Source organism: Talpa europaea (genome assembly GCF_964194135.1).
Source record: "Talpa europaea genome assembly, chromosome: 12".
Classification (NCBI taxonomy): domain Eukaryota; kingdom Metazoa; phylum Chordata; class Mammalia; order Eulipotyphla; family Talpidae; genus Talpa; species Talpa europaea.
The window spans coordinates 60562387-60588505 of NC_140079.1; the positions used below are offsets into that span (position 1 = coordinate 60562387).

Here is a 26119-nt window from a genome sequence, read left to right on the forward strand (position 1 = left end):
GCGCACACGCGTGAGCACACACACACAGATCAATATCCCTGATGAATGTAGCACATTAAAAGGATCATTCAGGTGAAAAGCTGAAAGCAATTCCATTAAGATCTGGAACAAGACAAGGATGTCCACTCTCACCACTGCTTTCAATATAATACTGGAAGTCCTAGCCAGAGCAGTAAGACAAGAGAAAGACATCCAAGGAATCCAAATAGGAAAAGAAGAAGTCAAACTATCACTATTTGCAGACGATATGATATATACATAGAGAACCCCAAAAACTCCACAGAAAAACTAATTCAACTCATCAATCAGTTCAGTAAAGTGGCAGGATACAAAATCAACACGCAAAAGTCAGTAGCCTTCCTATACACAAACAATAAATCTGAAGAAGAAGAAATCAAAAAGACCATCCCTTTTGTTATTGAAACAAAAAAAATCAAATATTTGGGAATAAATCTAACAAAAGAGGTAAAGGACCTATACAAAGAAAACTATAAAACACTGTTAAAAGAAATAGAAGAAGACACAAAGAAATGGAGAGACATCCCCTGCTCATGGATTGGAAGAATAAACATTATTAAAATGGCCATCCTTCCAAAAGCAATATACAGATTCAATGCTATTCCAATCAAAATTTCAATGTCATTCTTCAAAGAAATAGAACAATTATTGATGAAATTCATATGAATCACAAAAAACCCGAATAGCCAAAGCTCTCCTGAAAAAAAAAGAAGGGAATGGAGGCATCAGACTCCCAGACTTCAAACTATACTACAAAGCCATAATCATCAAAACCGCATGGTATTGGAACAAGAATAGACATACAGACCAATGGAATCGAATAGAAAATCCAGAAATAAACCCACAGGTTTATGGTCAACTAATCTTTGACAAAGGAGCAAAGACTATGCATTGGAGCAAAGAAAGTTTGTTCAATAAATGGTGCTGGGAAAACTGGGTCGCTACATGCAAAAGAATGAAGCTTGACCACCACCTCACACCATACACAAAAATCAACTCAAAATGGATTAAAGAACTAGACATAAGACCTGAAACCATAAAATATATAGAAGGAAATATAGGCGAAACACTACGTGATTTGCACATCAAAGACATCTTTACAGACACATCACCCAAAGCAGTGATAGTGAAGGCAAAGATAAACAGCTGGGACTATATCAAATTAAAGAGCTTTTGCACAGCAAAAGAGACAATAACAAAAACAAAGAGAAACCCCACCAACTGGGAGAACATTTTTGCACCCAACACTAATGATAAAGGACTGATCACAAAAATCTGCAAAGAGCTGATGAGTCTCAACAACAACAAAGAAAATAATCCAGTCAAAAAATGGGCAGAAGAGCTTAAAAGAAACTTCTCTGAAGAGGAAATGCAAATGGCCAACAGGCATATGAAAAAATGTTCAACATCACTTGTCATCAGGGAAATGCAAATCAAAACTACCATGAGATACCATCTTACACCAGTGAGAATGGCACATATTAAAAAAACTAGCAACAACAAATGTTGGCGAGGGTGTGGAGAAAAAGGAACTCTTCTGCACTGTTGGTGGGAGTGCAAACTGGTCCAACCACTGTGGAAAGCTGTGTGGAGATTTCTGGACCTACTAAACATAGAGCTTCCATATGACCCAGCAATTCCACTCCTAGGTATTTACCCAAAGGACACAGAAACATCAATTCCAAAGAACACCTGCACCCCTATGTTTATAGCAGCACTGTTTACAATAGCTAAGCTTTGGAAACAACCCAAATGCCCAAAAATAGATGACTGGATCAAGAAGATGTGGTCCATATATACCATGGAATATTACTCAGCATTCAAAAAAGATAAACACATGCAATTTGCTGCAACATGGATGGCGCTGGAAGGGATCATGCTCAGCGAAATAAGCCAAAAAGAAAAAGAAAAATACCGGATGGTCTCACTCATAGCAGGAATCTAGAAAACTTAAATAAGGGACCAGGAAAATGAATAACTATAAGAAAGTGAAAATCAAAATCAACAAAAAACTATGAACCAGAGACACTTTTAGGGGGGCGGGGGCGGGAGGGGAGGGATTGGGGTCAGAATGGGGGGCTGCAATTGTATGGGGAATATAACAATAAAATTTATAAAAAAAAAAAAAAAAAAAAAAACTATTCAAAAAAAAAAAAAAAAAACAACAGTTCAAAATGTGACAACAGAATTCTCTTGTCTGGTTTAACCAAAGGATTTATTTGCTGATCCCTAAAAAGCAAAATTCAGAAAATAGCACGCCCCATCTCTGCCCTCCCCCCGCCCAGAAGAATGGTTCTATAATAAAACATTTTCAGTCATCTTCTCACTTTCCAAGGTGTGACCTTTCACGTGTCCATCCTGATCGAGCAGACTGGTGTGGGCACAGGGCACCACTCATACCTTCTGGTACACCTCCCTGGCAGGCATGCAGGCTCCCTCTTTTGAAAGACATTTATTGAAAAATTTTCTTTATAGCAAAATATTTCAAGATCCTTCCCCTTGCTCATCCTGCTTCAGTCACCTATTGCAAAAGTACAGAATCAAAAAGTTCCCCCCCATTGTGATTAAAACACTGAATATTGAAGATATCCAAGTTACTCTAAGTTCTTGGGTTAATACTTAGATATCTACAGAGGAAGCTGAACCTCAATTTCTGTTGCTCACAAAAATGGGTAACAGAAAGGAGAATTTGATTAGAACAGTTAAAAAACCTGATAGTCATTCTTTGATGGAGCAAAGCAGGCTTTTCAACCATCAACGGATAATACCATGTTGATCGCAAACCTTGCAGAGACCCAGCAGGATTGGACTCTCAAATGTAGCACATACTTCAAAGAGAGCCAGCAGAGTGCTAAGATATGTGAACAGGACAGAATGCTGGTTAAGGCACAGAGTCAAGAATTCCAAGAAATTTTGAGTGCCATATTCATTTAATAAGCCTAGAGCAATCTAAAGGCTGTGGATGTGATCACACCAGGACGTTTTTATGGAATTGTCGCAGGCCAACATGATTGGCAGCTGGCATCCTCTGGCTCACGGTACGAAGTGAGCAGCTCCAGCAGCTCGGAGAAACCTAGGGCTGGGGAGTGTAGCGGAGGTATTTCTTGCCAGATGGGAGCTCTTTGGTGAAGACTCCTTTAGGGAAAAGCTTTTTGGCCTCCTCTTCAGGGATCGTTGGAAGGACCATGACACTATCTCCATTCTATTGGAAAACATTGAGAAGGGTGAGATTCAATCTCAGATTGAAAAGGAAAAGAATTAGTGCTATAGGTACTAATGAGAATAATCAAGAATAATCAAGTATTCTTTACCTTCTCCCCTCTAAGGAATTTTCCCTTTCCTACTTTTGTGAGGGTAAGTACTTTCCCACTTAACACGAAATAGTCCTGTTTTAAACCTAGTAAGGAATTGCCCCACACTTTGAAACCATTATTCTAAGTCTTTATCATGGGCTAGAGAGCCCTGCATGTTTGAAGACTGCCTCCTCTCTCATCCTTGGGCCCGCTTCCCCACCTTCTGCTGCTGCTTCTCCAGGCACACAGCTTTCCCTCTATTCCGTTAATACACCAGCCTCACTTTTAGCTCAAGTTCCTTGTACTACCAGTTCCTTCTTCAGGCAGGGCTTTTCCTTTCAAATACGCATTACTTTGTCCCTTGTTTTCTTCGTGTTCTCCTCAAAGATCCCTTCAGAGAAAGACCTTCCTTGACAGTCAAAAAACCAATCCTCCCAACTCCGTGCTCTTCCTAGCTGTAGGGCAAGGGAAAAATGTCAGGCTTTTCTGCCCTCCCGCCATCAGGATAGATGATGGATCCCTGCGGTCCTGAATGCATGCCTGATGGCGGGCACCTGGAGTAGGGTGTGGGCAGAGGTAGATGGGATTCACCTGGGCTAAGACTGGGCTTTTAAGGGCGGCGTCACGGGGACGCCAGCAGAAGCCAAGAAGGAATAGAAGCCGAGAGAGAAGCAGAGAAGGCCGGAGAGCCCAGATAGACTGAAAACTTGCTGGTGGCTGGGAGGCCTGCCAGCCTCCCGGCCCCCCAGCATCCCTGCCTGCTGTGTACCGGGTAAACCCCAATAAAAGCCTGCAAAAAGCCACTGAGGACTCTGATTCTTCCTTTACCTGGTCTGCTGGATCAGAAAACCTGCACTGTGTCCTGTCCTGCCCTTACACTAGCTCTGCATGATTATTCTCTGCTGTCCTTATCACTGCATAATATCCTATAAACTTGTGTAATATTTGTTTCTACCAGCTGGAATCTAAGTCTAAGAAGGCAGGGACTTTATACTGTTTACCCAAGTGTCCACTGTCTGGGCTCAAAAAATATTGTTCAATGAATGGATACAGTATTGAAATGATTTACTAGTCAAAACAAAACAAAAATACCCAGTATTCAGGTTAGCACATTAAAGATGATGTAGTAAATTTAAAATTGTCTTGTGATATTTTTATTCATGTCCTACATATTGCAGAAATCCTAAGAAATTAAAAGGTAATGAGTTTTAGATAAGTGTACATGGGTTTAAAAGACTGAAGCATAAGAGAAATGAAAAGCTTTATAAAAGTAATACAAATAGTTTGATAGCCATGACTTAGTGACCAATCAAGGTTTTCTATAAGTATTCTGTCATTGGGAAAAGGTTAAAGGTTCTTTTTTTGGTTTTAAATCCTATTATTAGGAAAAGGAATCTATAAAATGAAAGTCAGAAAGCAATACCGGGAGTTTTATATAAATGGTACCAAGACCCTGAAAATGACCATCTTAAGAAAAGTCCCCCTAGTGTTATTTGCAGGCTAGAAACAGCCATAGGCAACACTGACGCTAAAGGGAGCAATTCAGAGAATGGCCCCCCCAAGCCTTCCAGTCAAGTGGTTTATCTGCCCTTTTAACATCTTTACCTTCCAATCAACGGGGGTGGCAACCCTCTTTTCTGCTGTCAGCTGGAGAGAGATAACTACTCTGAGAAGCTCATCAAAGTTTCTGCCAGTGGTAGCTGGGTAGAGGATTGACAGCTTCAGTTTCTTATCAGGACCAAAAACAAACACCTGCAGAGCACACAGACAGAAAAAAAGACTTCTTTAAATGCTATTGTTATTAAAGTCTTTTAAAATGGGCCTCCCTGGTGGCTCATGGGGTTAAGACATCAACCTATGAAGCTGTCCACAGCCACTGCAACACGAGTTCGATCCCTGGCCAGGTAGTTACTCACATGGTGCTGCAGACCTCTCCTTACTCGCCCGCTGCTTCCCTCAGCAGTGTATTTCAGTCAATACGCCTATTCTGTTCCCCACCCTGACTGTGGTGAATCCTCTCACCCCCCCCAACATCTGGCCTGTACCCCAGTTCTTGTATGCATAAAGAAATATATCTTAAAAAAAAAAAAGCTCTTCAGACATTACAAATGTTCAAGGGCATTACAATAAAACAAAACCACTGCCACCACCCTTCCCTAAACACCTGAAAGATATGTCAAACTGCAATCTGGGAGTCAGGAATACAATTTTCTTCTTCATGTTAGCTTTCTGAACTTAGAAGAGAATTATATTTGGTTCCGGCTATCCCAGTAATTTAATCCAGGGAAGGCCTCAGGAAGGGATGATTATCATAAAATGATATTAATGGGAGTTGGTACTGGTATACTCAAATAGTTGTATATTTTTTGCAGATGAGGGACTCAGTTTATTTCCTATTGGGTAGAAAGCACGTTTAAGAGGACAGAACAAATAAGAATTCAAAATCAGAGCTGCCTTATGAAGAAGGATATGGCCATCACTTGAAAGTGAAGGCTGTCAGGATAACTAGAGAAAATGTTTCTCAACTCTCTTTGACATTTAGAATAACTACATATTTTTATGTAGATTTCATGCTAAGAATTCAGCAGTTTGAAAATTAGGCTGAAAATTTTACTTTGTATCACCACCTTTCCAGATAAGCAGTGAGATGGCCACAAATGCAGTTATTATGTAAGAGGAATTGTTCTCTTATTTCTTCCCTATAGTTGGCTCAAGTAGTTACTTGGAAGTCCAGCCTGGCTGATCAGGATGTCTACACCATAGATTCCTACCACTCACCACACGAGCTGTCACAGGCATGCCTTTTTCGTCTTTTTCTGCAGGGTCCAGCATGCCCAACAGAATGGCAAGTTCCCGATTCTTATCATCAATGATGGGAAAAGGTAACTTTTCTGTGGGTTCATCACCATTGTAAGCATTAATATCCTGAAATGCATGGCAGAGGGAGAAGAGAAGTCAAAGGTTGGCACATCCTCTGAGTCACCATCTTGCAAGACAGGAAACAGGACCATAATCATAATCATGTTCTTCAAGCAATTTCAATAAGAAAATTAATGAACATGCCTTGTCTCAGTTATTCATCAACAGGAATAACAGTAAGTATGACACCTAGCTTGTAACTGCAGATCTTTTTCATGCCCAAGTCTCTTTAAAGTTCAGCATGTTTCTACTGCGTTGAGAAGCAGCAGGAACTCTTTGAAAGTTGAATAAGAAGATCAAAGGTACCTTTGGGTACCCAAATACTGTAAAAACCACCAGAAATAGTAAATTCATTTAAGTTCATCATATCTAGCAATAATGCCACATGCTGAGAACAGTCTCCAGAGTCTGTTCCTCACTTAGATGTCCATCTACTATAAAACAGATATTAGGGAATGCCAAAAAAAAAAAAAAAAAAAAAAAAAATCACATAACTTAAAGCAACACAATATGATTCCATATTTTAAAAGAATAAAAAATTGAATATATTCAAAGGTAAATGTCTTGTGGGTGAAAAGGCAGAGGTAAATTTATGGAAATCCACACAAAGGCATTTTAAGGATGAACTAAAGGACAATAATTTACTGTCTTCCTCTCTATTCCCCTTTCTCCCAGTAAAACTTCAATCATTCCTACTTTCTAATCCCTGGAAACTTGGGGGAGGGGAAATCTCATTTCTATATTTGATCTAGCATTGCTAAAGAGTTAAAGATGGGTTGTGCAATATTGTAAATATACATGGAATACAGATGAGTAAGACCCTTCAAAGGAATTCTGATTTGGTTAGATGATTCCCATATGAGGTAGAAGCAAACACAAGACTGTAATATGTAAATGGAAGATTGTAAATGCTGAAGTACACTTATGCTCCCATTTGTAGAGCCACTGGGAAAGGCTTTAAGAACACGGTATGACTTTCATCTGGACCCTTGAAGGCTGGATAAGAGTTTCACAGGACAAAGACAGACATTCCAGGAGTGGGAAGCAATACTAATGCAACATTTAGGCAATTCTGAGCAGAAACTGATGACAGGAATAAAGAGCTTCGCTGGATGAAGTTTTAGGATTTAATGGCAAAGAAGTCTAAAATTTGAACAAGGTTTATTTACTATGCGGTGCCTTCAAAGTAAAACGGGTTGATGACACAGCACGGGTTGATGACACAGTTACAAGCTTTGTGGATTTATCCAGAGATGCAATAGGGTGAAAGTGGCATTCATGAACTTTGAAATAGATATCTGCTAGTTAAAACTTGTTTCCAATTCAATGCAATCACAATTTTGAAAACTTCTTGGGCAGAAGCTCACCAGCTAAAATAAGCCTAGGTATGATTCCATATTTTAAAAGGCATTAAATAATGGACTACATAAGCCTTTTTCCTATAACAATCTAGTTTTAATCCTTGCTATGCAGTCTTCTCAATCCTGTCACTTATATAACAGACTATATTCATGAACACTGAACAATATGCTTTGGTTTTTTTTCTATCCTAAATCAGGTTATTCTAGTCTCTATAATCTAGTATGAAAAAGAGCATTAGTTTGATGTTCGAATCATACTGCCACCCTTTTTTTTAAAGCAGGGCGATCTTGAGCCTCCATCTCTGACTGAAAGACATTCTCATCTTTGAAAACGAGACTGGAAACCACATACTTTTCTTAAAGGGCTGCTACCTGAAACTACCAGTAAGAACCCTGCAGAAAAACCAGATACCATTAACAGGCAAATGTAAGGAAAGGAAAAAAAATCTGAGTATAACTAGCCCCTGCTTCCTGCCACCTCTCCCCCCTCAGTTACTAATAGCCTGCTGGTAACCAGAAGTCTTACAGATAATATAGTCAATTAATACATATTTTGTATGTCATAGTAATTATATATTGAATTTTTACAATAAAATAAGGTAGAGAAAAGAAAATGTCATTTATGTAGATAATAAAGAAAATACATTTACAGCACTGTATTTATCAATACCATAAGTTTTCACCTTCTATTTACACCTGAATAAGTGAACCCCTGTTATTAAAATCTCTGTTGTTCAGGGGTCAACTGTACATCTTTTGTTGCAAGTTGAAGTGCCTGATATAGCCTAGTGCAGAGCAAGCCTCCATGAATGTTACTAATAATGATTTAATAGCACACTTAACGAAGTCCTAGCATGGTCTGAAGTTTATAACACCACATTTCATGTCCAAGTAAATACTTTGCTGAAAGTAGACATTTCCTTCACAGTTCATTCATTCAACAAATACAGACCAACCGCTCACTGAGTACTGAGCACTGTTCCAGCAATACACAAAACAGGAGTCTGCCCTGCTGACCTCCATTCTGGTGGAGAGAAACCAACCAACCAAGTGAGCCATGTGCAGAGGGTTTCTGATGGAGACAAGTGCTAAGGAGAAATATTATTAATCAGAGGGCACAGGGAATGTGAAGGGGAGTTATAATTTTAGATAAAGAGGTCAACAAAGACCTAAAAATGGTATTATTTGAGTTGAGACCTGAAAAACATGAGGGCAAATCACCAAGTTACCTTCACCTAAAATAAACCAAGCTACTCTATAATTCATAACTTGACCTATAGCCTCAAAGCACACCCCAAAGGGAACTATACCTTGCTCCAGGCAAGATGGTCTTCAACACTGTCTATTGAAAGTGCGATCAGCTTCACATTCCTCTTGGCAAATTCTGGTGCAAGCTTGACAGCCCTGCCAAGCTCTGTGGTACATACTGGAGTAAAGTCCCGAGGGTGGGAGAAGAGGATGCCCCATCTGAAATGAAGGAAGAGAAAGTCACACCTGAATGAAGAGGTTGTCACCAACATCATGGAGGATAGGAAGTCACAAATCATAGGTAAAAAATGACTTAGTAGGGCCTCCCCGGTGGCGCAGCGTTGAGCGCTGGGTTGCGAAGCTGCTGGCAGCCTCTGCAGCACCGGTTCGATCCCCGGCTGCTCCCCGGCCACCGGAGGAGGGTCCCGCTTGGCGCGCAGACCTTTCCTGCCGCCCGCTGCTCCCCTCAGCAGTATATTTCGTTGGTCTGCCTGTTCTGTTCCCAGCTCTGGCTCTGGTGAATTCTCTCACCCTCCCACGCTTCTGACTGTGCCCAGTGCTTGTATCAATAAATAAACAAATAAATCTTTAAAAAAAAAATGACTTAGTAAAACGAATGTTTATGAAGACAGTTTTTTTTTTTTAAAGATTTATTTATTTATTTATTTATGCAAGCACTGGGTACAGTCAGAAGTGCGGGAGGGTGAGAGAATTCACCAGAGCCAGAGCAGGGAATAGAACAGGCAGACTGACGAAATATACTGCTGAGGGGAGCAGCGGGCGAGACGGGGAGGTCTGTTGCGCCATGTGGGACCCTCACCTGGTGGCAGGGGATCGAACCCGTGCTGCAGACTCTGCAGGCAGCTTCGCAGCCCAGCGCTCAACCGCTGCACCACCAGGAGAGGCCCTGAAGACAGTTATTTTTATGCTTTTCTGTTGAGGGCTGTTTTTCGACCTTCTTATCTCCAGAAAAGTCCATGTTTAAGCTCAAATCAATCCAAGATATGAATTCCAAGATGATAAATATTTTAAGACTGTAGTATTTTAAGTGTCGCCTCAATGAATGACAAGTCACCCTGACTGCTTTCTAGCTAATGAAATCTGTGCTACTCAAACCAAGTAGTTTATTGAAATAATCTGTTTTTCCCCTTACCCTTTTCTACACTTTCTTCTAAGCAGAGGCCTTGACATTCAGCTCCAACAATGATGTTCCATATGCCCCAAATCCAAGCAAGTGCCTGACTGCAATAGTAAACAGATTATGTAATCTGAAACAAATAGGCTTGCTCACCTCTATTTATATGCAAAATAAAAGGCCACACTTGGCTTCAAGTGAATGAATATAAAATCTTTTGTAACACCATTTTACTGCTCTAACCTGCCAAACAGGACACCAAATATTTGTATCCCAACAAAAACTACAGCATTTTATGAACTTTGCCTATTCATTTGTAGTTTCTTTTTTTTGTCTTGCTTGAGACCAAGCAGGTAGAAAACTGACAGCCTACAGCCTACTGATTTCTACAATTAAAGATTCTTAGGTAAATACTAATACCTAAATCATCATTGCCTAGAGTAAAACTTGTATAGATTTTAGGCATATTTCAAACTAAAAGCCACCAAGACTATTCCGAGTACCTCTACCTTCTCCTTGGCAACAGAAACCACACTGAAAAGAGAAAGTTCAACACTTGTTTTCCACACTCCCATCGACTCAACATTAAAACAGGACTCTAAACTAGCAGAATACTAAATCTAGCCTAGATGCCAAGTTGGCCTCTGCAAAGTTTGTGTTTTCTGACGCTCAAAGGAAAATAGAAGAGTACCTAATCCTCCTTAGCTACACCTGCCACTCAACTCTCAAGACTTTGCTGGGAGGAAAGGATATCTTGAACAAACTCCACAAATAGGTTTTATAGGCCCCACCCCCACCCCAGACCAGAGTTCCAAGGCACTAAAGACTCTAAATCCCATATTCTCATTACCACGGAAGGGAGGATTGCGGGGAACTGATCTGAGGGTGGAGTTAGGCAGCCAGGTTTGGTATATAATCAGAAATGTGGGCCTTTAGGGTCTTTGGTTTTTCACTGGCTTTCAGCATGCTATTGGGGTTCCAGCTCAGTGGAACTTGTAGGCCACATTCACCAATTTCTCTCTCTCTCTCTCTCTCTCTCTCTCTCAGTTAATCATTTCATTTCCCCTTTTTGTAAACTAACACTTCGTTAACCGTTTGGTGTATGCCTGCAGTTGAGTCTCATTCTATGTCCCTTTGAAGCGTGCAGGTGAGGACCCACAACACAGTCAGGCCAACCCACTTCACATTGGGGTTGCCCTGTAACAGTTTCAGGAAAAAACCTTCTTACAAGAAGGATGGAGGGCCCAATGGTGATATTTCAGATAATGTCGTTAAGACTGTGGAGGGGTGAGAGGTATGTTAACCTTTTTTTTAAAAGGGCAGTTAAGAGGAACAAGGATTTTTTTAAATAAATCACCTAGCTTTGAGTAAAATGTAGGCCTTAGGATCTATGGAAAAGATCTGTATAAGGATCAGGTTAGACTTAAGAGAAAATTCCCAGAAGATGCAAAGAAATGGGACTGGGTGTGCCTCTTCCTGTTGTTAAAGGGGTCAGCTAATTAGAAAGTTGGAAGTTCTTTTTTCCAATGCAAGTCAAGAGACTTGCTGAATCATGCAAAGGAACCCAATTTAAGCTACTTCACACCCTCCTCTTCTTCAGAAGAGAAACTCCAGTTAATCATGAGGCTAGGAACAGGGTAAACTGAGAATTCTTACAGTGGCCTGCCCGCCCTTACAAAGTCTCCCTGTTGCTGCTCTTAAGAGAGATTCAATTACATTATCCCATTTCCGTCCGCATTTTAAAAAACAAAAGATTTCCTCCTTTAATGGAAGTGTCCCTTACCTTACCAACTCCCAGGAAAACATATTTTGTTTGGTGAAGATGTACTATGATGCAGCTGCTTTTATCAAATGTACAGAAACATCATAGAAGACTCAGATCATCAAATCCAGCACCAATCCCCTTAGTTGTTAACACGTTTCAGGGGCAGGGTAGACAACCATAATATTTGAAATTATTTAAATTTTTTTCTCCAAAATAACTTGCATCAAAAATCGACATTCTGGGGGGCCTTCCTTGTGGCGCCAAGGGGTTAAGACACAACCTATGAAGCTATCTGCAGCAACTGCAGCAGAAGCTTGATCCCCTGCCAGGAAGCTACTCACATGGCGCTGCAGACCTTGCCTGCTGCTCCCCTCAGCAGTGTATTTCAGACAATCTGCCTGTTCTGTTCCCCACTCTGCCTCTGGTGAATCCTCTCACTCCCCACAACTCTGGCCTGTAACCCTGTTCTTGTATCCATAAATAAATAAAAAATCGACATTCTCAATTGAAATCACATATAGAACGAACTATGGGAAAAATCATATCTGGGAAAAATCCATGTGTCATGATGTAAAGGGCTCGAACTCATGTTGGGATAGGGCAGGGACTATCATCTGAGGCAAACTTGTGTAGTAGTTCTTTATAGGTGCAGATATTTTCTTCATCTACTATGTGGCTCCCTGAGAAGGCACTGCTTTTAATCAAGCAAGGATTGAATCAGAGGCCAACGGACAACAACAACAAAAAACACCTCAAAGTAGGGTCAGCTTAAAGAGTGACAGTATAATTACTGCTATGGTAAATATGCTTTGTGTCACTATTTATCTTTAATCCACACAATTTAAGAATTCTGGTAAGATTTTGTTTTGTGAGGGTGAGGGCTATAGTTGGAAATGGGAATCCCATGGAATTTTGGAAAAATATTAATACCTAGATTCCAAGTATGTGACAGGCCTCAGTCTGTATTTCTGAAATCGTTTCCTGACATAAAAGAAGTGCAGGCTCCATTTCTCATTCTTTTTTCTAGCCTAACCCTCTCTTTGACACAGCCTAGCTATTCCCTTAATCAGTGCCTGGAAAATGGGCTTAAGAGGTTCCGTAGGCCTCAGGTTTAAGAAATCTCCCCCAGCTTCCTTGCAGGCTTTGTCCAATCACTGATTAAGCTTATAAATTCCCCCCTTTCTTTTTATACACACACGCACCTCGATGTAAAAGGGGTACAAATCTGAAAGACGGATTGTTAAGCCTCAGAACTTCACAGTATAGCCGGTACTTTAGCAAGGCCTCCTGCCTTTGGAAGTGAGGCAGAAGTGGAGGCGAGAGGGGACACGCTAGGAAACAAAGGGTGGGAAACAAAGGGTCTCCCAGTGGGGAGGTACACGTGTCCTGCAATGGCCAACCCTGGCCAGAATAGGCCACTGCAACTTAACAACTTCAGAAAGTCCAACAAGTTCAGAAAGTCCTTCACTCAAAGTGTTGCAAACTTTGGACTGAAAGACACACCCACATACAGACTGTTCTCTGTTCCTCCCAAAGTTGTTATCAAATCATATCCTGGCCAGTGGAGGCGGCTCTGGACGATAAGTCCTCCGGCCAGGCCAGTGATTGGGCAGCTGGTGGTTTTTTTTTTTTTTTTTTTAAGATTCATTTATTTACGCATTAAAGAGCTGGGGTACAGGCCAGAGGTTTGGGGGGGGGGGGGTAAGAGGATTCACCAGAGAAAGTGGGGAGAAGAACAGGCAGATGGGCCGAAAGCACTGCTGAGGGGAGCAGCGGGCCAGACAGCAGCGGTCTGCTGCGCCATGCGGGTCTCTCCCTGGCCGGCCGGGGATCGAACCAGCGCCTGCGGACAGCTTCACAGCGCTGGGCTCAACCCGCTGCGCCACCGGGGAGGCCCATCTGGTGGTATTAAATGTTACATTTTGTGCCTCACAGCCTGCAAAAACCAGTGCACAACAATCAGAACCCACAAATAACACGCTGAGCCTTCGACCAACGAGACATCCTCCGACTCAGGCTTCAGACACCCACTTCCACCGCGGGACGGGACGGGGGGGAGGGAGGAGGGGGGAGCGAGGGCAGGACTTCGGGCCCCAGTCTCGGGGGGTGCCCGCCGGCGCTGCCCGGCCGCGGCTCCCGCGGGTGCCGGCCTGACCGTGCCACTCGCAGCTGCCCAGCCCGAGTGAAACAGCCCCCACGCGCGCCCGCGCTCCAGCTCCAGCTCCGGGTCCTGCAGGGCCCGCACTTCACGCCTCCAGCCCCTCCCCGCGGCGGGGGGCGCGCTCCCCGGGCCCGGAGGCGGGCGGGGCGCGCCGGAGGGTCACCTGCCCCCCGCAGCAGGCGCGCGGCCAGTCCTGGGCGGAGGCGCCGGCCGGGGGCACGTGCAGGAACCGGTGCGGGGGCGGGAAGGGAGAAGAATAGCGAGGGCGCCCCCGAGCCCCGCGTAGCCGAGGCCAGGGCAGGGCTGCGAGGCGGCCACTTACGAGCTCCCCAGATAGTCGTGGAAACGGATGCGGCCGACGGTAGTATTGGCCTCGAAGTTGGGCGCCTCGTCCCCGAGCAGGAGCCCTCCGGGCATGGCGGCGGCGGCGGCGGTGGGAGGAGGGGAGGAAGCTCGGCAGCGCCGGCCGGCAGCCCGCAGGTTCCAGAAAGTAGGTGCACGGCGCCCTCGGCCTCGCTATTTGTGGGGCGGGGGGCGGGGCCGGGGCGGGAGTGGGCGGGGCCGGGGTCGGTTTGTGGGCGGGGCCTAGTCCCACGTGGGCGGGGCGGGGCGGAGCCAAGCCAGGCTCACCCGGAGATCAGTTTGGCGTCCAGCCAGGCGTCTGACCTTTCCCAGAGCCGGTGGACTCCTGCGCGCAGATCCCCTGATCTGGGGTCCAGGGCGTCACCACCTGCAGGTTTGGGCGTGCGCAGGGTCTGACCCTGCAAGGAGTTTGGGTTTTGGAGGTAAAAGGAAGCTGAACGTAGCAAAAGGGATGCCCCCATACCGAGAATCACCAAGGCGGGCAGGCTCCGGCGGCTGTCGCAGTCCCACATCTCACCCTGCGGGGCCTGCGGGGCCTCAAGGATCCGCGCAGACCCTCCTGCACTTTCACTTACGTTCGGGGCGACCCCACATCTCCCCTCTTTGTAGTGTGAGCGTCTGGAATCCTGGCCGGCCCAGCCAGCTCTGCAGAAGATGGGGCAAGACCTAGAGAAATGGAGGACCTTGTCAGAGGAAGTGGCTTTATATTATTGCAGCAAAAATTCCCTCACCCGTGTCAGCCACTGCTTGGGTGAATGTAACTTTTTTTTTTTTTTTTTGCTTCACTGGCCACCCCCAGTTCATTATGAACCGTAAAAATATTCAATCCACCTACCCTGAAACCTAAACATAAATTTATTTATTTTTTTTAAAGATTTATTGATTGATTGATTTATACATACAAGCACTGGGTACAGTCAGAAGTACGGGAGGGTGAGAGAATTCACCAGAGCCAGAGCAGGGAGCAGCGCAGGCAGAAGGACCGAAGTACACTGCTGAGGGGAGCAGCGGGGCGGCAGGAGAGGTCTGCGCGCCATGTGGGACCCTCCTCGGGTGGCCGGGGAGCAGCCAGGGATCGAACTGGCGCTGCAGAGGCTGCAGGCAGCTTGGCAACCCAGCGCTCAACCGCTGCGCCAACAGGGAGGCCCATAAACATAAATTTAAAAACTTATCTTTTGAGATCTACTGTGCCCAGATCAAATCTGCTACCCCGGGAGGAGGGATGCTTAGATTAATTTTTTTCCTTTCTATGTGCCAAGCATGAAGCAAATGTCTAGTCTCTTGGACCTTTCATTTTAATGGGGGTTGGGGGACATAATTAAATGAGAATATATTAGATATCAGTAAGTCTTACTCAGAGAAAAAATAATGTGCTAGAAAGTGGCTGGTCTTGGATGCTCTGGTTTGGGGAAGCCTCCAGGATAATGTAGGCAAACTACTCAGCACATAGCGCTCTGGAAGTGGAACTTTTATTTGGATGATGATAACAGTTTATACAATAACCATGTAGTAGGACTGGCCAGGCCTGGTGATACAATGGAGAGATATAGTTGCTCTTTCACTAAAGGCAGAGGTCCATGAAAGGTAAATGCTGATGGGGTGAGAATGCCAAATTATTGGAATTCAGGAGTGGGAAGAGTCTTCTGAATAGGGCTCCTCAAGCATAAAGAAATCACACTACAGTATTAACAGAAGTGACTCCCACACATTGTGATTTCAGTTTTCATCATACTTATATTTGTGTGTACGTGTGTGCAACATGCTAATCATATTTGCTCAGCTCTCCTCTGAACAAGGACTTGGAAGAAAGATTACTGATGATAATTCTAGCCACTCTAGAAAGCTACGTAGGACTACTATAATTTAATCTCGAAAGTATTTTGATTCTAAACTTTGGTTTTAGAAGTGCTGTGATTCACTCCTTGTGTAGGGAAGAAAGAGGAGTGTGACTTTATGATACTATTAATGATGTTGTGAAGTTAGAAAACACATATATACCGTAAACATGGGGAAGGAATACAGAAACAGATTACTTATCTCTATAAAAGGCATAATTATATAGATAGAACATATATAGATATAACTATCACCATTTTTATACAAGTGTAATTTTACAATTATCTATTGTAAATTAAGCAAATATAATTAGATAAGTGACTGTTGGAATGTATAGTACCAGAGGCTGAGTGCTGGCCTCTACCTACACCCTGAAAATTTGTTTGCTTTAGCCTTTGTAGCATTTAAAATTCTATTGAATTAGCTGTCACCATTCAAAAAACATTATTTCTACTATGCCAGAAGATCTGTAGTAACTGTAGTAACCTTTTTAGAATGAATGTAGTCCCTATTTATTCAGATGGTCCCCATTATTTACTGCCATTTTATCAATTGTCATTTTCACCCCATTCTTGCACGGTTGTTTTTCTTAGAATTAGGAGGAAAATGAATCCTATTCTAATATATTCCTATTGCTGTCAAAAGTGATACAAATGGTTGACAACTGACAATTAAAAAAGTTCACTAAGGGCCTTGTGTTTCAAGGAGGAACAAGGTAGCTCATATTTCTTTGTGAAAGTAAAGAACGTTCCCATATATTTATTATGCAAACAAAGTTGGAAGAACACCATTTGTCATGTCTACCTCTTGTGTGTCGCTGAGTTTTAGCCTCTGACCTGAACTGAAGTAGATACTCCTTGGACTGAGCCCCATTCCAGAGGGAAAAGATTGGGATTTTTCCCAAAGGCTAGCAAGCATTCCCATGGGAAAGATGGAAAGGAGCCGGTTATGGGAGGCATTCTAAGGAGAGACCAGAATGTGGAAAAGGGAGAGTTAGGCTAAAGGGTGCATTTTTCTGAGCAGAGAGTGGAGATGCCAATATCCGGAAAAATGTTTTCAGACAGCTGTCAGGGTTGGAGATAACCTAGAAGTCCTTAGAATTATCTCCTGAGTGACAGGAAGGAAGGAATTGTGGGGTTTTCAGAGGACTGTTGACTAGTTGAGTCTCTGCCTTGCTGCTTGGACAGATTGGAAGAAATGATGAAAAATTGGCAACAGCCCTTTGGAAGAACAAGAGTACATTGTTTCTCTCTCTCTCTCTCTCTCTCTCTCTCTCTCTCTCTCTCTCTCTCTCCCCCTCCCTCCCTCCCTCCTTCCCTCTCTCTCTCTTGTGAACCCCTAATGTTTTGACCATGTCTTATTTATTAATATTTGTGTCCTGTTGTGTTCACATAGTGGGTGTGGTGAAAGTTTGCACAAAATATTAGAGAAGCATTTGGCTCCTTCCTGCTGCCACAACTTCAACTTTTCTTGGATGACTAAGCTGGGAGTAGCAGGGCAATGTGTCCCTGGTTATAATTGTAGGAAGATAAAAAAAAAATCCTTATGTATGTGGGAGGAGTACGTAAAACTCGAAGTTAATGTTAGAAGATGAAATTATGTTTTTAAAAATAATTCATCTGAGCTTTCTTATAACATTTGATGATCTTTTCAGAAAAAAAATAGAAAGAAGGCTAGAGCACAGTCGGTACTGACCAGGGCAGTGCTATGGGCCTGCTGTGTGAGTGGGACTGGTAAGAGGGGGCTCTTTATCACGTGACATGCTGGTCTCCTCTCCCTATTGTACCTGTCACAGGACATCTACAATCTGGCGAGAAATCATGGTAAAGGATTCGATGTGAAATCATAATTTAATAATTGGGTAACTAAAGGCTAAAAGCCAACTTGGAATTGTCTGAAAGATGGTGAATGAAGTTAGCCAACTCTCTCATCCGCTTTTGGTTAAGCATGAGAAGCTGCATGTCATAAAAGAAAGAATTTATTATTTTTATAGAGAGGACAGTGGAGTTTCGTATCTCTGTATATACAGAGGCTGTCATAGAGAGGGAAAAATGGAAAGAGAAAGGGGGAGAAAAGAGAGAAGCCAGATGGCAAAGAAGTCGTAAGAGCTGGGAAAGGGACAAAGAAATAAAGAAAAATGGGAGAAAGGCAAGTGTTTGCAGAGGCTTCATCTTGAGGACAGCTCATGCGTCCCTCTGGCCATTGGGGATGGCATCGGACTGGGTGACTGACCCATAGGCAGTCACCCTACATTACTGCCTAACAGCTAGTGAGAGGCCTGGCACAAAATGCTTTATTACTGGATCCTTTGTAGGTGACTAGAATGTGGGACATCAGATTCAGGAAGCTGTTCACAGTGGGGGGAAGCAACAATACCTCAATGATTATAAAGTTTAAGTGGTGAAACTAAGTTATTTTATTCTGAGTGACTACTTGAAATTTTTGTGTTTGAAATTTAAAAAACATGTACAATGAAAAATACAAAACATTGCTAGAAGACAAATCAAAGACACAAATTAAAGGAAAGACATCCTGTGTTCAAGGACTAGATGAGTTGATATTATTAAAATGTCAGTACCACACAAAGTGATGTACAGAGTCAATGCAATCTCCATCAAAATCATTCTGATATTTTTGCAGAAGTAGGAAAATTTATCCCAGAATTCATGTGGAATACCAAATGATCCCAAAGTGCCTAAGTAATTTAAAAAAAAAAAAAACAACAAAATTAGAGATCTTGTATTTTCTGATTTCAAAACTGCTGCAGGAGGCCTTGTTGCTCCAGCCAGATAGGATACTGACAAGCAGCTAAGAGAAAGGGTCTCACACCGTGGGGCTGAAGATCTGACATCCCTTTGCTTTTTGTTCATGGACATAGAGAAAAATTTATCACAAAGTATATTAGGCAATAAATTATATGTATCAGCATACTGTAAGTAAATAGCATGGAAAATTGTCTGTTTAGAAATTAGTTGTTGGTGGGCCTCCCCGGTGGCGCAGCGGTTGAGCGCTGGGTTGCGAAGCTGCCCGCGGCCTCTGCGGCGCCGGTTCGATCCCCGGCTGCTCCCTGGCCACCGGAGGAGGGTCCCACATGGCGCGCAGACTTCTCCTGCCGCCCGCTGCTCCCCTCAGCAGTGTACTTCAGTCCTTCTGCCTGCTCTGCTCCCTACTCTGGCTCTGGTGAATTCTTTCACCCTCCCGCGCTTCTGACTGTACCCAGTGCATGTATAAACAAAACAAACAAACAAATAAATAAATAAATAAACATGCCTCTATTTAAAAAAAAAAAAAAGTAAAATAAAAAAAAAAAAAAGAAATTAGTTGTTGGGCAGTTTGGCCCACTTGACAATGGGAGACAAGTTATTGAACATGCCTGACAAGCATTACAATACAATAATTATAATAGGTCCTTCTATTTTGTTTTCTCTTGAAGTTTCTTGGGAAAGTTTTTAATATGAAGCTATTTGAGTTAAGGAATTTCTAGGTAGAAAAAGTTCTGATAGCTGAACTGCAGCTGGTCTCCGGCTGAAGGTCATGTGAATAGAATAGTCCTTTGATGCTTAGGCTTTAGCTGATAGGGATGCACTGGCGGTTATTCACTGTTTTTAATAATTGTCTAAATGAAAAAATAAGTAGCTTTAATGTTAGGTTTGGTTTATTATCTGTTAACCTTGAGAGCTGCTGTCTAGCTGAGACCTGTAGGGGCCAGTAGTCTATGGGAAACATAATACACTAATTGTTTATGCTTTACACTTGATAATGTATTTTCTTATTATTATTACTAATAATGAATAAATAAAGACCTGCTGAGTCTCTCGGCAGAAGATACTAGCACCTCACCAAGTGTCAGTGTCTCCTCATTCTACCTCATCCCCTTCCCCTCAGCCCTTAAGTTTTCAGTTCTTTCGTTTTTGCCTAGGCCGTCTCATCCTTTCAGGAACCCCTGGCAAGACGTTTTGTCGGAGGCTGGTCCCCGGCACAAAACATACTACAGAGCTACAGCAATCAAAATAGATTGGTACTAGCATAAAAGCATCCCTACACAGACAAATGGAATAGCATGATCTGAGTGATAACCTTAACTTGTTCCAGCCTCTGTAAACACAATTTGGATCCCATTGTTCTACTATAAACTAGTCAGTTTTGTTATATGATACTGTCTCGTGGTTAAAGTTTCCAAATGAAGAAAATAAAATATCAAATAAAAGCTTCACCATCAAAAGACACTGTAAACCCAATATCTAGAAATCTCAATTGGCTGCCCTTTTGGATAATTTGTCTCAAAATCTGATAATTTGCTTCAACCACTAACCTTTGTTTTTCTTTTGTTTCTGTAGGGATATGTCTTACTAAATACCTAGTTACTTACACCATAAAGAGGCCTAATTTAATGGAAGCCCACTTGCAACACTGTCTTCTGAAATGAGACATGACTGTTTAACTGATCTGGCTTATTACCAAGAGGAAGAGACTCATTCAGTAATTGGTGGACGATGTGCTTAGATTTGTCCTTTTCTGCTTGTTCTGGCATAGGCTTTTCTCCCCCTTTGCTGCTTGATTATCTCACAACTTTTCACCCAAATCTCTTCACAGCTATCAACTCAGCCTTTAATATGTGAAACTTTCTGAAGGTAAAGTTGCAAATGGGGAACTGAAGGAAACTAGAATGTCACCCCAAAATATGCCTCTTTGTTATAAAAATAATTTTCATTGGAAGGAAATTAAAAAGTAACAAATAAAAAAAAAAAAGCAAAAACACCACCTTTTTCCTTCCTAAAGGCAAGATAAAAAAATTCTTTTCCTGGAAACTCTAGACTCTTATCAGTCAGAGATGGTGCCAGGAGAATCTGGCACCAAACCTTACTCCATTAATTTCCTCTCAAAGAATGCATTTTCTAACTTTGCTACTTTTTAATTGCCTTCACCTCTAAGTAATTTTTTTTATCCTTTGCCTTCCTATTGCTTGCTGTCCTTGAAAACCTAAAATCACTTTCCTTTGTCCTGTCATTTCTCTGTTGGTCTTTGTTAAATATGGTATTTAAGTTACAGTTCTAAGCTGCTGCTTTGAGCTTCTTTTTTTTTTTTTTAGGTTTATATCTGCCCATGTTTAGTGTTTGGTTTTTCTTATGTTAATCTCTAATTTTGCTGAAAATCAAAGATAAAGTTTTGCCTTCCTTTATAATGCTAATGAATGAAAAGCAGGATCTCAGATATTTATAAACTCAGGCATTATTATTTACAATAGCCAAGGGGTGGGAGCAATCCAAATGGCCACTGATGGATGAAAAAACAAAACGTGATATAAACATACAATCAAATATTCTTCAGCCTTAAAAAGGAGGGAAATGTGCTACAACATGGATGAAACTTGAGTACATTATCACAGGAAGACAAAGACTATATGATCCCACTTAAATTCATAGAAATAGAAGTAGAATGGTAGTTGCCAGGGATTGGAGGGAGGAAGAAATGGGGAGTTGTTTAATGAATATTGGTTTTCAGATTTGCAAGATGAAAAAGTTAGGGAGCTCTATTCCATAGCAATGTGAATATACAATACTGATGAACTATACACTTAAAAATATGGTTAACGTAGTAGATTTTCCACAGTTAAAAATTAAAGCAATTAAAAATAATTAAAACAGTGAAGAAGAGTGCAAATTTTAAGGTGTAATATTTTTGTTTGGTAAATGCAAATTTTAATTCACACACAAATATTTCACTGGATTGGATTATCTTTAACATCGAAATGTTTCTTTTTTACAGTTATTAAGGATGGTTTCAAAACTAAAAAAAAATTAACTATTACTAAACAAAGAAAAAAATTAAATTGTTAGATAAATAGAAAGAATATTGAATAAATTGTTAGGTAGATAGAAAGAACATTAAAGATCACCTTTTCCTTTCTTATGCTGTAAGATTTATTTTATTTTTATTTATACATTAAAAAAAGCTGCCTTCTCAGTCCTCTTATTTCTAAGAGTTGGAACTTCTCAGATCACATTTCTTGATCTTTTCATCTGTCTAGAATTTCTCTGTAGTATTACTATAACCTTAAATAACATTTGGATGCTGATGATGCTTATTTTTATCTTCAGCCACACTCAAGACTTATCTGGCAATCTATCTGTCCATTTAATCCTTGACCTGTGTGTCATAGACAAATGAGATATGTCTAAAATGTAATTCTATTTCTCCACTTCCCCCACCAAAATAAGCTCATTTAATAAAAGACTAAACATCCCTAATTTTCTCTTTCCTATAGAAAAGGTCATTCTGATTCCTTTTACTCACCTTTCATAGGAGTCTTAACATCCACTGCAAGTGACTCTGCCTTCCAAGTGTATATAACTTGTTATTATTTACCTCTCTCCATATTTGCTCCTACTCTCCGTATTCAGATGTTCTAGTTACTAATTTACTCCCTGTGGCTTCACTTGACCTTTCTTTGCCTTGTTTTATGATCCTGGAGTTGTACTGTGCAAACAAACTCTATTTCCCCCTCAGCCATAGGGGTGGATATTAGGTTCAGTCAGTGGGGAGCTGAGAGTGTGCTGAAGGCATACTCAGGGCTAGAGCAGGAAAAGAATCTTATCTTCTTTTTTTTTTCCCCCTCCACATGACAGTAATTGGACCAGCATGCAGTGGCCCCAGCAGCATCCCTGGGCAGTGGATTGCCACCAGGGCTTCAGGGAGTGAGTGTCCTCCAACAGTTTCTTCATCCTAGTGGTGGGTGACATGCTTCTCCACCAACTGAGCCATCCCCTTCTAGATCCAAATCTTAGCCTGGTATTGCCCTTCTTTAGTTTTCAAAATTTTCTCTTGTTTACCTTTTCCTCAGTCCTAAAAGTGATAATCATAGTCTGTTGTTGATTCCCACCTCTCTTACACCGTTAAATAGCAATCAGCTTGCTGTGCATAGTGGCAGATGCCATAGCAACAGATTTTAAGAAAAGAAAGGATTTATTGCAAATTGGCCAAGAGGCAGGGAGGATTCAAATCTGCCTTTCTGTCTAGGAAAGGGAAGAGGTTTATTATTGATTTAGGGGAGTAGTGTTGAGAACAAAGGAGTTAAATATTATTGTCAAGAAGTAGGTTGGGGTGGGCCTCCCTGATGGCGCAAGGGTTTAAGTCTCAGCACTATGAAGCTATCCATAGCCACTGCAGCATGAGTTCGATCCCCAGTCAGGTTGCTGACCCACATGGCAGTGTATTTCAGTCAATACTCCTGTTCTGCTCCTCACTCTGTCTCTGGTGAATCCTCCCGCCCACACACACACATGTGCGTGCGCATACACACCACACACATGGACACACACATCCTGCACCTCTGGCCTACATCCCAGCTCTTGTATGCATCAAATAAAAAAATAAATAAAATTAATCTAGAATTTATTAAAGAAAGAAGTAGGTTGGGGTAAAGTAATCTGGACTTGACTATCAAGTTCCTTGACTAGTCACATGGAAATTCATACATGGAAAATGAAGAGGTTTTTTTTCCCCCAGATAAATGAAGTTTTGAATTTCTGTTGGTGAGCATTTACTTCTGAGTAGCCCCTCTTGTCTGCACTTGCAGTCTCCTGGCTCTAGATGACCTTAGAACTCAGCTCAAAGTTAGTTGTTTCTGCTTGCTGAGGCTGTGTCATCTGTGTCTGTGAACACAAGCCTCAAAGAGAAAGTTAAATAAGAATTTTTTCTTTTGTGCTATAGGATCTGAGAGCAACTTAACCATTTAAGTTAACCCTGTTTCAACACCATGCATTTCTTTTACCCTTTTCAGTAGAAAACATTGCTTTACCACATTAACAGTTCTTTATATGATGCTTTGAATTACTGTGTGGCATCTGCCTCTTGACTGTACTCTGAAGTGGAAAATGATACCAGGAGTAGTCCTAGGGGAAAAACTCTCAAAGACTAGTTTTGAAGGTTGGTTTTGTTTGAGCTCTTTACTGATGGGAAATGCATGACATGCAAAAAGACATCACAATCAAATTATATGTGGTTGATTGTAATGAAATAGCAACTGAAACATGTACTTTGGCGCTCTAAGTGACTGCTGCACTTGACCTTTATGGCAATGGTAATCACTGCAAGGACTGTGGTGTAGGATGCTTATTTCTCTGTATATAGAGAGCTTATAGAAATAAGATTAAAATCTCAGGCCCTGTTCCAACTCTTAGATTGGTCTGAGAAGCAAAGAACTTTCATACCAGCCCTAAAAAAACCCTTTTCTTTCTTATAACCATGGGGATGATATCATTGAAAATGCAAATGTAAAATTAAATTGTGCAGGTTGCAGAATCATATTGGTTGAATTGTCCAGTTTTATCATATGAAAGTTTGGTCATCGATTAGACAGAAATGAGACTGCTGAACTTGAAATGGGAGTTCTGATTAGGCTTGAATGAAACTGACAATCTGGAGCCACTCTAAGGCTCCCTAGTCTACCTTCTACATCTAGGGAGTCTTTCCCCACCTCAAAACCCTGTAATTACCTCATCTGCAGCATATATCTCACAAAAGGAAAGGTTGTCTATCCTCCTTAAAATCTATCCCAAAAACCCCTTTTGCCATTGGACCCCTAACTAGGGTTAAAGTTCGGCCTGTTCAGGTATGATGGATGAGGCAAAGGGCTCCGGGTGTAACTGGCATTGAGTTAAGGTTCCCGGATTTGCTCCTTCTTCTAGGGAGTCACCGCTTGCTCTGCAGAGTAAACATGGGCCATTATAACCTCAATGAACACTAGGTTCCAGATTCTCAACCAGTGTCTTTCAACACTGTGGTTTCAAGAACTCAATTTGAGAGGTAATTTTCAGGCTCTTTAATAGAAGAAATCTCTTTGAAGAAACACATGTATGTTGTTCAATTCTGGACCGATCAGCATTGACTCTGCTTAGCTTTTTGACTGTATGGGTGATACTTGGGTGGCTTATAAACTGGACTTTTAGCAGAGACATTTTCTCTTTCTCTGAAATTTATTCTCCTGGACTTTCTGAGCACTCAGTCACCTTCAGCAAATGGCTGGGACTTAGCTATTGAAAGAGAGGATCTCTCTGTTCCAAAGAGAAAGAATGTGGGCTTGACAGAGTCCTTAGATACTGAGCTCAAATGTCTCGAAACAAATTCTTTCCTTTTCAGAGAGCTAGAAAATTGAGGCTACTTAAAGTGTTTACATGTAAAATCCATTTTTTGTGTACCCACTTCAGCATGCAGTTTTCATCAGTAAGTATTCAGCCTTCATTTCCATCTCATATTGGTTGAAAGTACAATTCCAGTGAAAACTAAACCCTGGGTTCAGACTTAATGGACTCCTGTTAACTTTGCTCTATTCCATGAAGTCATCCTAAAATCAACCCCTGGTCATCCTGGGCAGGATATGTGGCTGATTCATCTCTAATAGAGGATAAACCGGGGCCTCCCTGGTGGTGCAGCAGTTGAACGCCTTGCTGTGAAGCTGCCCGCAGCCTCTGCAGTGCCGGTTTGATTCCCCGCCGGCCAGGGAGAACCCCACATGGCATGGCAGACCTCTCCCGCTGCTCCCCTCAGCAGTGTATTTTGTCAGTCTGCCTGTTCTGCTCCCCACTCTGGCTCTGGTGAATTCTCTCACCCTCCTGCACTTCTGACCTGTACCCCACTTCTTGTATAAAATAAATAAAATTTAAAAAAAAATAAAGGATAAACCATTGAAAGTACATCCTTCTAATAGGAAGACGTCTCAGTGCAATGGCAGTTCACCGTTACTGTGCTTCATTCCTGTCGTTTTATTTATCCAAAGTCAAATGTGGGCTGAAAATAAGATGTTGCATATAGTAAGACATTGAGAGAGAGAGGAGAAAGAGAATTACCTGACTTTTCCCCTTAATGCTTTTCTATTTTTTCATTTTTTCTACTGTATGGCTTATATTTACTGTTTTTCTTGAAGGACCCTTGAGGGCTGGGGACTCTGGCTTTGTGTTTTTCTTTTGGTTGCTTAGCATTTATCTATTTTTACTTGTTCAGTAATCCTGGCATGATTACTTA

The 26119-nt window shown here is 41.8% G+C and overlaps 1 protein-coding gene across 1 annotated transcript; it reads right to left on the reverse strand.

The window, feature by feature from the left end:
- Positions 1-3091: 3091 nt before the first annotated feature.
- LOC311181259 (peroxiredoxin-6) lies at positions 3092-14317 on the reverse strand (the record flags this gene model as incomplete). Its single annotated transcript, XM_084249592.1, has 5 exons — positions 3092-3220; positions 4917-5063; positions 6090-6236; positions 8902-9058; positions 14223-14317. The coding sequence occupies 5 exons, from the start codon at positions 14315-14317 to the stop codon at positions 3092-3094; spliced, it is 675 nt and encodes a 224-aa protein (XP_084105718.1).
- Positions 14318-26119: the final 11802 nt, after the last annotated feature.